The sequence below is a fragment of the Falco cherrug genome, chromosome 6 (assembly GCF_023634085.1).
Source record: "Falco cherrug isolate bFalChe1 chromosome 6, bFalChe1.pri, whole genome shotgun sequence".
Taxonomy (NCBI): Eukaryota; Metazoa; Chordata; class Aves; order Falconiformes; family Falconidae; genus Falco; species Falco cherrug.
The window spans coordinates 47,324,614-47,336,779 of record NC_073702.1 but is presented as its reverse complement, the minus strand read 5'-3'; the positions used below and the strand labels follow the sequence as shown (position 1 = coordinate 47,336,779).

Here is a 12,166-nt window from a genome sequence, read left to right as displayed (position 1 = left end):
GTCAGAAAATGTGATGACAGCAATGAATATAAATATCTGAAAGGAAGGTGTAAAGAAGACAGAGCCAGGGTCTTTCCAGTGGGTGCCCAGTGGCACCAGGACCAGAGACAGTGGGCACAAATTGAAACACAGGAGGTTCTCTCTGAACATCAAGAAACACTTCTTGTTAGCATGAGCACTTGTACAGGTTACCCAGAGAAGCTGGGGAGTTACCATCCTTGGAGATATTCAAAGGCCGTCCAGACACGGTCCTAGGCAGCCTGCTCTTTAGGTGGCTCTGCCTGAAGAAGGGGGTTGGACCAGGTGACCTCCAAAGGTCCTTTCCAACTTCAACCATTCTGTGATTCTGTGACGTAGAGGGTACTGGTGTCCCTACATCAGTGACAGTTCATACCTTTCAATTGAATCAGAGTGCCTGCAATATATGGTCTGAGCTGCTCTTGCCTAAAAGTAGAGACCAGATTTAGTAGTAGTAGCCAGTGGTAGATGTATTAGCCGCCACATGTACTTTAGCCACTCTAATGCCAGTGCACAGATAATACCCAAAATTATTTTCTGCTAGCTCCCAGAGAGGAAACTTTTATAATGTGACCAGGGAATAAGTATTTTTGAGAAAGTTGAAACTGGTGTAAGTAACAAAAATAAATGCTATTGTGCTAGTTTCATGCAAGCACTAACTTGTTGTGAGTCAGTATAGCAATGTCTAATTTTCACATGAATCCTCTCATGAGGTTTTGCTAAGGATCCTATAACATAAACTACATGAAATCATAATCTTTCATTCAACTGGGACAAATTTCTGCTGTGGACTTAACTTTGATGATCTGCTTTCTAAAAATGGAAACAAGTTGCCAGGAGGCTGGATTATTTGCCATCTTCTTGTGATATGGTTCTCTAATGTTCCCAGAGTGTTTTTGTTATGGACAATGAGCTTGACAGTTTCTATAGGAAATAACCACTTGTTCTTTTCCTAGTGTAAGGAACATGACCTCGCCACAATTAACCAGTTGCTAGAGGACCCAAAGTTGACGGCAGTGAAGTACAGAGAGTGGAGGAACACAAACATCATGCTGGTCCAAGATATTTATCAGCAGCAGGAGGTCCAGGACGTGTCCACAGAGAATAGCGAGGAGCAAGAGATGACTTCACAGCCTATTGCTGAAAGTGCTATCTGAGGCCATGGTTCAACAGTTCATGTCAAAATACTTCCCCACGGGTCTTCACGTTTTCCTGGGTTTGATTGTTTTTATCTCACCCCTCTTTACATTCCTTTCCAACTCTACTCCCCATCCCCCTGGGTGAGGGGGGAGTGAGCGAGCGGCTGCGTGGTACTTAATTACCAGCTGGGGTTAAACCATGACAGACATATAGGCACTTTAAACTACTGCATTTTGGGGTTTATTTTTTCCAAGTGTTTTTGAAAGGAAAATAACCCCTTCTCCAAAGCTTTAATTGCTCTTGCAAAATGCATTTCATGTCAAGAGGGCAAATCCCCCCAGCTTAAAAAAGCATGCCTGAACCTGGGCTGCATACCTAAGAAGACTACTTTATGAAGCAGCGAAGAAATGTTTTTCCATCTTTGGAGAAATAAATTAAATGTCCAGTTCCTGGAAATCACAGACCTGTGTAATATGTCCTGTACAAATGTGAGATCCTTGGGGTTTTTTTAACCACGTAACTTACCGTTAAAGGAAACTATAACTATGCCAGCAGGATGTAGTCTACTCTCTACCTTTTTACGCTGTAAGGTAACCTAATGTAGGCATTTTCATCTCTACATTTGTTCATTTTCACCACTCTACCAGTTTAAACTGAGACAAATGGAATAGCAGTTATGCATGAGTTTATACTACGGACATCTGTCAGGACCCAGTTTGTGTTCTGCCTGCATTTTAGGAGTTTCAAATTTATTTATGGACCAAGCCAAAGTACTGTCTTTCTACATGAAGAAGAGAAGGTCTCTCAATGTTTGCTAACATGTAATTCACTCTTCGGGGAGGCAGCTAATGCTTCAACAAGTTTCAACTTTTCTTATAAACTTGGCAGAACTCCTTGGACGATTATTTTCTTCTTTCTTATTTTTGGATATTGTGAATATATAAGGTACAAGTTCATCCCAGATTCCTACTTAGGAAGGTGATCAAGTTCTACAAGGCAGAAGCTAAATAACTGAATTCCTGATGTGGACCTGAATGTGCAAAATATAGCTGCAAATATTTTTTGTAAATATATGTCATGTTATGGCTTATATGAATGTGACTATGTATTGTATATATGTTTTATTTATATATTTATATATGCTGAATTTCTTAATGTAGATAGGCACACATGGACCAGGCCCACCCAGATGAGAGTGCTTACAGGTTGACCTCAAATGCCTATTTGTTTTTCATTCCATTATAAATCACAGTAGTGTCTGGAAATTTGAGATTACCCTGAGACATGTGCTGTGACTTTTTGTTGTCTTTCTAGCTTTAAGTTTTGGATTAAGAAAATCTGTACAATTTGGAGCAGGAAATGAAGTTTTTGAGAAAGTTTCAGGATTTCTCTTTGCGCAAACAAAACCAAGCAAGTTAAGAGGTTTTGCTGCAGGATCCTAACTTTTTGGCTTCATTGCCTTCAGTACAAGGTTTGGGATTTTTGCCTTCTCATCTTCTGCATGTGTACAAGTATGAAGAACTTTGCAGAGTGATGAATTTTGAAAAGCAAGAATTAGCCCACCATTCTCAAACTAATGCCACTACAGGAACTGTTGCAATCTGTACTTCTGTTGGCTATTTCCTAAAGATATTCTTTGTCATTAGATTTCAACACAGTTTATCTTTTGAAGCCAAATATGCTATACAGATACAGCCATAGTCATCCATCTTTATACATTATATGTTTTATCATAGCTTGACTAAGAAACAAAAGTTAATAGTGTTAGTAGGAACACGTAAAAACTTTTCCACCTGCGTAGCGATGTCTGACTGTTCATACTGCATCTTTAATACTCAGCAGCTTTCCTTTTATAATAGAGACATGGACTTACATGCCAAGGCAGCCAAAAATGGCAGTTAAGGCTGTGTTGAGTGTGAGAACTGAGGAGCAGATACCAAGCTATAAAAAAGGAGAAACAGAAGGAAGAATGTAAGCCTCTGATGCAGGCTTTAAGGGAAGAAAGTCAAGGAAAATGGGGGCTAGCTGAATGCTGAAGCAGGGTTATGCTTGGGATAGCATCACTGCCTCAGGTATAAAAGAGCTGAGGAATGTGAGGGTAAGGACTGATCTTGGGTCAGGACTTAAAATTAGGGCTAGTCTGCCAGCGGGGAACAAATGTTAGCTGAGACCTGGAAGTGGGTGACTTCGCTAATTCTAACTAGAAGCTGATGGAAATTAAGCAAGCTCAAGAACTGGTGTGATTTCATTTAGAGAAATTGTGTCTTAAAAATTGAGCCCGTTTTAAGGTGTGGGTTTGTTGTTTGTTGTTTGTTTGGTTTTTTTTAAATCTTTCACCATTCCCAGAAGACCCCCTGGACAGCGGACAACTGTGAGTGTCCTGCTCCTAACTGAAATTCTTCGAAGCAGATGTATAGGTGGGAGAGGGGTAGTCCCTGATTCTGACATGATATCAATTAACTGCCGAGAGCACACTGAAAATTAAGAGTGTAGGGATTAATCTACCTGGTCTATCTCAATTTAAAGAACTGGCACGAAATAACTGATAAATAATGGAGCTCAAATTGCACGTACGTTTTCTCATGAGTTTCTCATGAAACAAAGCATCTAAACACCATTTTTCTTCAAAAGCGTCTTCACTTAGATCTTAAAAACAAGCACATACTTCAGTGGCCTGTCAAACTGAGCCAGACAAGTCAGTGCCTTGCAGTTCTGAGCAAAGTCCTAGTCAAGTTTGTTTGCTGATGTAGATTTGCACTATATAAAGGAAGGCACTATGTGGCCTGCACAGGTTGGGTTGGCTGTTTTCACACTGTGCTTATACAAGAATATACAAAACAGGTTTCCCAAATATAGGGACAGACAAATGTCCTCAGAGTGCCCAAGCTGTACTATTGGTTTTGACAGATTGTATAGCCTAAAATAGCTTTTAAAAGACTCTCAGGTGGTCAGCAGATACTTTCTATTGAACTATTGAGGTTTTGGGAACCTGCTGAGGATGGGCTGTATCACCCTCTTAGAAAAGAACAGAAAATTCTTGAATAGGGTTACTGTAATGCCGTTGTTATGACAAATTTCTGGCTGTTCAAGAAAACAAATGTATGGGTTTTATGCAAGCGCAGTGCTGGGATTCTATCTCCATTCTCTTTCAGCTACTATTTAGACACAAAACAAATGGAAAGTGTGGGAAATGGGAAGTGAAAACTGCAGTACAACAGGATTCATCTTCCAGCATTGCTAATTAATGTGACAGTTTTCACCTCGTGCTGGGTTCACACAAGGGGCTGTGCAGCAACGTGGAAGCACAGTTGGAGCAAGAAGTGTGCACGAGCTGGCAGCTACAAGTAGTGGATGCAGCGAGGAGCCACCTTGGCAGGAAAAACTTGGACAACTCTGCGCTCCACTCAGTGATATTGGGGTAAACGGTATCTGTTGGTCTGAATTTGGAAGGCCTGCACTATTGACTTATAACATAGGGAAACTGTGCATCCCTAGTGAATGTCTAAAAGTCGCTAACCATCTGCCTCATGGGACCTGTTTTATGTAATTATTCAGGAGAAGGTGTGTATTTATGGACGTGTGCACATGCACAATTACTCTTTCGTCAGTAAAGCCTTTGGTTATTGGCGCAGAAAAGTCCAGCTATCCAGATTTTGGAGTAACTAATGACAATATCTGATTTCAGTTGTTTCTGCAGCCTGGCTTTGGTGGCTTTTCTGGAAATTTAATCTCTGTTTTGGTGGTGTAGCTGTCACCGGAATGAGTTACCAGAATGAGGTGGGAACGCATTTCCTTTCCTAAGATGGAAGAGGTTTCACGCGAGGACTGTGAGTTGTTTCCACATCTAGTTCTGATGATTCATTCAATATTGGGTTTCACGTGAAACAGGAATAAACAGGAATAAATAATGTGCTACAACCTTCTTGTTTTTGCCAATAGTTTTCTTTTTGGAGAAAACCTTGATATTGAGAGAAAAGACTGTTTTGGGACAGCCAAGGAGGGAGGGGAAAAAAAGAGGTGGCATTTATTTAAAACTATGTGGAATTTAAGAATTTTAAATTATTTATAACTAAGAAAAATTATGGGCATGCTGTGTCTATTGTGTGAGCCTGTAAGCTTATGTGTACTACAGATTTAATACAAAAACTTGTATTTTTTAACTCTTAAAGTAGCAAGTGAGTCCATGTAATCCTAGTTCTATGTGAGGAACACCATGTACTGTGATTGAAGTTTGGGGTTTGGGCTTTTTGTCTTGTTTTGCTTGTTGGTGGTACAAAAGTAACCAATTGCAATGAGGAACTGGGCTTACTTCATATGAAAAGTCTTTCTGTTACCAGGAAACCAAAGTGGTTTTCTTGTAGCAGTAGAGCCCAAGTGGTGTTTCCTGTTCTGTGTGGGGCATGATGAAGCAGCAGGCATCTTAAGACATCAGTTAGCATTTCCTTGATGGCTTGAAAATTTATCCCATTTTGGACTGCTGCAAGCTGCCACATTCTTGCATTTTTAAGAACTGGCTTTAGTTAATAATGAAAGAAGAAAAAAGATGGAACAGAAAAGCTCTGAGCTAAGATCAGGCTATGATTCTTGTCTCTGTGCATGAGAATAATGGGAGTTAAGCTTGCCAAAAGCTAGGCATTTCCACACTGAAAAAAGATAGGTGTTGAGGAGAGTACTACATTCCTTGAAATTTGCTACAGGAAAAGTTCCAAGACTTGTTTGCTCTGGAAAAATGGGTATTTTTCTGATTTATTTCCTCCTGGTAAAAATCCAAAGGCAGTTGTTTATAAGCTGGCAGAAAGTTAAAAATGAAGCATGCATGTAATTCATTGATAGTTCGTCAATCTTGATGTATTACCTTGAAATGATTGACTTTAAATGACTCGGGCCTTTAAAGCAGCCAATTTATTTCATTGGGAAACCATTGTTGCTTATGGCAGTTTTACCTTCTTTCGCCTCAAACCAAAGAAAAGGGGATTCGAAAACATGCCTCCCACTCTCATGTGAAGAGAAACCAGCACTAGCCTAGCAAAGATTCAGGTAAGCCACTTAACGAACATTTAGCAAGATAACTCCCCTAGTGAAATGGCATATGTGCGTACTAATAGCAGTGCTTTTGTGCAAAGCTTTCAGTGCTGAGGGCTGGCCAAAGGGAGGGATGGGGGCATCTATTCCCATACCCTCTGTGTGGAAAGGGAAAGCCATGCACAGAGGAGTATTTGTGAGGGTATCTGTTAGGCAGGGCTAGGGCCTGCAGCACCATGAAGGTACATGGAATCCCAATTAGGTATTTTATCTGCTAAGTCTGTGGCTTCACCGCCACCCCACACCCCCCGCCCCCCGTTTCAAACTCAAAGCACAGTGTTTGCACTCAGCACTGCCTTTTTACTGCTTGTTGCCCACATATGTGACTTGATTTTAATGGAATGATACACACATCTTGCAGAATGAGAGCCTTATGTTTGCACTTGTCAATTAAACACTGAAATGAGAGAATATTTTGCTCAGCCTTTTTTTTTACTTTTCACTGCAGATTTTCCAGTTTACTGCTATATAATAAAATAAGGATTTGCTGGTTCTTTAAACAAGCAATTTCTCCTTGGGACTAATATTACTATTAAGTTAAGTAATCTGGAACCAGGAAGAGTCAATGAATGGTTTAACTGAGAATACCTTCCACTAGTTTGCAATGTAATTTTTGAAACTGCTGTTAAAGTAGTTCTCTTTAACAGGTTGCTGTAGCCACACTTAAGGAATGGTGGTCTTTTCTGACAGGCGTGGGGCGTTCTTGGATTTTTATTTTTTTTTTAGCGGACAGAGCAGCCTGTTTCAATTAGAAGAGGACTGGGATCTTTGTCAAGAGTTTCGGTTTAGCCAGCCAGGCCAGTCAGATAGCAGCACAGTGAAGGTGTGTTTCCTAAGAAATGAGCTTGTCTAAGGGCTGAGCTGCCCTGAAGGTAGAATGTCCCTGTCCCCCTCTTTCCCCCAGTCTCCTACATGTTCCCACCACTTGCCTTGGGCTAATCTGCTCATCATTTGGCACCTGTCTCAGCTCAGCTGAGTCAGGCAGTAAGAAACAGACGCAGCAAGCTGGATAGTCACCTACTGTGATGGTGACTAAAATTGGCTTACGGAGGGGTTCAATGACTGCTACAGCCCTCACAAGGGAGGCAGCTGGATTGTGTAGGCAGAAGAAAAAGGAAAAAGAGCTATGGAAGCAGGAGGGAAGAGGGGTCCTTTTCCTTTTAGGAGCAAAGCATTAGCTTGACTCAGCTTCCCACAAAGCTATAGCTTCACTTTCACCAAGTGATTTCCTTTTTTTCTGCCCTGCAACATGTGGTTGCAAAGACAACCTGAGGAAGTGATTTTCATGTGGGGTTTACTGTGATCTCAGCCTGTGCTCTTGCTTTCCATGCCTCATGCATGGCCAATCATTTTGTTTCTGGGTCTGAAAGTGAAACTCTACAAAAAAAAGTGCTATGTTTCCTTAACATCTTTTCTGTCATGCTTGCTGCAGGGATGCTGGTGCAGGCATGAGAGATGCAGTGGCTGGGGCTCAAGGACCATACGTGTACCTGTTTAGGCTAGCTATGCACCCGCACCTCTCACACCCGCACCTCTCGGACTTGCACCGCCTCTTGTTTTCCTCTGGCATTTGATTTACACCCTCCTGTGATAGTACAAAATATAACCGGCTCCAAAGCTTTGTAAGAACAGAAATGAGTTGCACATCAAGATTTGGACATTTGTCTTTTCTCTGCTTAAAAAACCCTGCTGGGCTTCGCTGGGCTTCCAGGCAGTCCCTGTGAGCTTGGGGTCAGTACGTTTGCTGGCAACACAGAGGACAAAGGCACTGCTGCTGGCATCTGACCCTATCTCACCACTTCACATTTTGGAAAGGCTCGGTCATCATTCTTCTGCTGTTATCATGGGCTGTTTCTTATTACTGGAAGAAAGCACCTGCTGTCAGGGGGCAAGTTCCTGTGTTACCTTCCTGTGCTCAAGAAATGACCTAGCTGTCACTAGGGAATGTTTAAAATTGCCCGACAGAAGCCTTGGTAGTACATGGAATGTCGTGCATGGTGACAACCTGCTCCGTTATTTTGATGGGGAAACGTGCGTCTCTCCCCCTTCCACTTCTAGGCAGAGGGTGTCAGCCTCGGGCAGACACGCGGATCCCCCGGGTACCGCCGGTGGGAGAGCGCCGCTTCCCGAACCGGGCTCCGCACATTTTGCGGATGGAGAACGCTGGTCCCTTAGCACAACCTGCTGGCTGTTGGCGAGGCAGCAAGCAAGGGAGAAACACCGCTTTATATGGAAGAGGGAAAGTAGTTACTGCTGTAGTCGTGATGGTCTTAGTCTGCATCTGAGCACATTTGACAGTGAGGTGACAGCATTTGCTGCAGATGGAAAACCGGAGATGCTGTTTGGCGCACTGGCCCTCTCCAGACCTGAAACAGCAGCAGTAAACTGAAACCAGGTACAGTTTCAGTTTAAAATAAAATAAGGATAAAATGAGGATAAAGATGCTCTGTGAGGAAAAGCAAGTTAATGCCTGAAGGGGCAAAGGCAGGCGCTAGGGAAGGCAAGGTGGCAAATCGGGGTGGTGGTGGTGGGGTGGTGGGGTGGGGGTGGTGGTGGGGAGGGGTGAGGGGGAAAGGGGTGATTATTGCCTGTGGGAAAATGAGGAGTGTGAGATCAGTGGAAACCCAAAAGCTGCCATACAACTCAAATCTCGGGGGGATGGTTTTAGTATCTGGTTATTTAACAACCGTGAATCTCAGCCAGTGAGTTGTTGAAGCTGTTTTGCAGACCACCCTAGAAGACGAGGGTTGAGAGGTTGGTGGTTCTTTTGTGGAAAATGCTCTCATGTTGGAATTAGGGACTGTGGCATGTTTCTGTCCCTTGTGAAATGTCTGTGCAGGTCTGGTAAAACCCAAAAGCCACCATCGCGGTGTGGTACAGGAAGACAGCTGAAAATTTTGCAGCATCTCCAACGTGCTCAGCTCTTGCAATTGGCAGCCATGTCCTGGCAATCTATGGGCCTATCTGTGCTCTTGTGGTCCTGCTGCTGAAGTAAAAGATATGTTTCTAAGGTGCATTTTCTTAAATCTTATTTTTATTACAGATAGTAAATTCAGTTCACCTTGGCTAGCACTGAAGTCCATAAATTACAGCAGCAATGAAAATGACCCTGGTGGTTGTGTCCTTTCGTGTGTAATTTGAAAATTTCACTCTACAAATGCCAGGAGGAGTCCCAAATAAGATTTCATACTGCTGTAAAGCACACACATCACCTTTCCAGCTTGATGTGATATTTTATCATGAGCATCCCTTTTTTTCTGTGAAATAATTTATTCTGCTCATTTTGCTGATGACAAGTTGAGACAATTCTGTTGGTGGCATCTTATGTGCTGTTCCTGAACTGTGTTTTCTAACACACAAAAAAGGATGAAGTACTGGCTGGAAGAAGCAGGTGAGAGTCTCAGGAGTGAAGCAGCAAACAAAGCTCAGTACTTTGGAGACAGTGACACAAATGATGTACACGTCTTGAAAAGGTGATGTGGGAACCTCACTCATTAAGCAAAGGAAAGAAACAAATCCCCTGAGGAATCAGAGGAATGATGAAGGCTGAGTTTGTGTGACAGCACTGTTCATACAAAAATCCGAGTGCAAAGTGACCCCTGGGAACAAAGCCCAGATGCTGGAAGGTGTTGATTGGTTTGGGACCATGGCTGCTCTGAGAGATTGCAGGGCAATCTGGTTGGGCCGTACCCCAGGTCGGCCTGCCTCGGTGCTGGGCTAGAGGAATGGGAGATGATGCGGCCAGGCCTTTCCTCTGGATGTTAGCACCCATGCTAACTGTTCTCTGACATGATGCTGATTTGTGGATCTGGATCCAGCTTAGATCACCTGGTCTAGTTCTGCATTTCTGTTTCTGGAGGGTTGTTCTCAAGCCCTTCATTCCCCAGCCTGTAATGATACTAGGGGTTGCCCCAACCCATGTGCAGGAATTTGCACTTGGCCTTGTTGAACTTCATGAGGTTCACAGGGGCCCACCTCTCAAGATTGTCCAGGTCCTTCTGGATGGCATCCTGTCCCTCAGGCATTTGAATTGCACCACTCAGCTTTGTGTCATCTGAAAACTTGCTGAGGGTGCGCTCAATGCCACTGTCTGTGTCATCGATGAAGACATTAAACAGTACTGGTCCCAGTATGGACCCCTGAGGGACACCATTTGTTACTGATCTCCATCTGGATATTAAGTCAATGACTACTACTCTGGATGCGACCATGCAACCAATTCCTTATCCACTGACAGTCCCATGAAATCCATAACTCTCCAATTTAGAAAAAAGGACTTTGTGAGGAACTGTGTCAGAGGCCTTACAGAAGTCCAGATAGACATCTGTAGCTCTTCCTTTGTCCATTGATGTATCACTCCATCACTGAAGGCCAGTATGTTGGTCAGGCAGGACTTGCCCTTGATGAAGCCATGCTGGCTGTTTTGAATCACCTCCTTGTCTTCCATGTGCCTTAGCACAGCTTCTAGGAGGATCTGTTCCATGATTTTTCCAGGCACAGATGTAAGGCTGTCAGGTTGGTAGTTCACAGGGGTCCTCATTTCTACCCCTTTGTGCTGGTTTTGGCTGGGATGAAGTTAATTTTCTTCACAGTAGCTAGTATATAGCTATTTTGAATTTGTGCTGGACACAGCATTGATAACACAGGGATGCTTCGGTTTTTGCTGAGCAGTGCTTACACAGAGCCAAGGCCTTTTCTGCTTCTCATGCTGCCCCATCAGTGAGCAGGCTGGCGGTGCAAAGAAGCTGGGAGGGGCACGGCTGGGACCGCTGACCCCCACTGACCAAAGGGGTAGTCCATACCATATGATGTCAAGCTAGGGGAAGAAGGAAGGAGGGGACGTTTGGATTTATGATGCCTGTCTTCCCCAGGAAACTGTTAACATGTGACAAAGCCCGGCTTTCCTGGGGATGGCTGAGCACCTGCCTGCCATTGGGAAGCGGTGAATGAATTCCTTGTTCTGCTTTGCTTGTGCATGTGGCTTTTGTTTACCTATTAAACTGCCTTTATCTCAACCTATGAGTTTTCTCATTTTTACTCTGATTCTCTCCCTTGTCCCACCAGGGCAGGGAGTGAGTGAGTAGCTGTGTGGGGCTCAGTTTCTGGCTGGGGTTAAACCATGATACCTTTTTTAAAATGGGTGCAATTTTCCCTTTTTCCAGTCACCAGGGGCTTCATCTGACTGCCATGACTTTTCAGGTATCATGGAGAGTGGCTTGGGAACTACATCAGCCAATTCCCTACGTACTATTAGGAGTCTCTGTGTTAGGCAAGAGGCAAGTTGAAGAGGTTCCCTGCTTAGGTGTCCTCCCTGGCAAGAGGTGCTGCATCCTAGAGCTGACATTGTCCACTGTGGAGTTAGACCCCATAAGCCAAATTCTTCTTGTGTGACTTTGTCTTTCCTGAAGCTAGAATACAGCTGTGTGCAATTGCAGATGCCTTTTCAGAAGAAATACACAGCTAAGCTGGCTTGTGCTGGTTCACTCAGCTAATGGCAGAGGGGTGCACTCAGCTGGCACCCTGCGGAGGGGGGCTCAGCAGCTGAACTCTCCATCTTCTTGGCTCTATCACTGTTGAAGTCAGGGCAGTGTGAGTAGGCTTACCCTCTGCTACAGGCATCTGACTCATTTTCAATAATGGGAGGCTGCTTTAGAAATCCATAAGGCCCTTCCATATCTCCAAATTAACAGAAAAAAATAGGGTGCGGATGGCAGATTGTGTCACGGGCAAAACAATCTTGACTAATTCTTGCCTATTACCACAAACTTTTCATCAGGATTCAGGTACTGAAGAAAACCTCTGGAAATTAACTAAAATGTGCCAGCTGCAGTGGTCAAAATACTGCTTTGGTGCCCTCAGATGGATCCCTGCCCCAGCATGGGCTGCCTGCAGCCATGGTCCCTTGGGATGTCCCTGTCCTTACTAC

At 43.6% G+C, this 12,166-nt stretch overlaps 1 protein-coding gene across 4 annotated transcripts in view; it reads left to right on the top strand.

The window, feature by feature from the left end:
* Window positions 1-5,081, top strand: part of IPCEF1 (interaction protein for cytohesin exchange factors 1) — an 85,395-nt gene extending 80,314 nt beyond the window's left edge. For all 4 annotated transcript variants that reach the window (XM_055713359.1, XM_055713361.1, XM_055713360.1 and 1 more), the window contains one exon: window positions 975-5,081. In XM_055713359.1, the coding sequence (XP_055569334.1) occupies window positions 975-1,175 (201 nt within the window). In that variant the 3' untranslated portion in view covers window positions 1,176-5,081. The remainder of the gene's footprint in view (window positions 1-974) is intronic.
* Window positions 5,082-12,166: the final 7,085 nt, after the last annotated feature.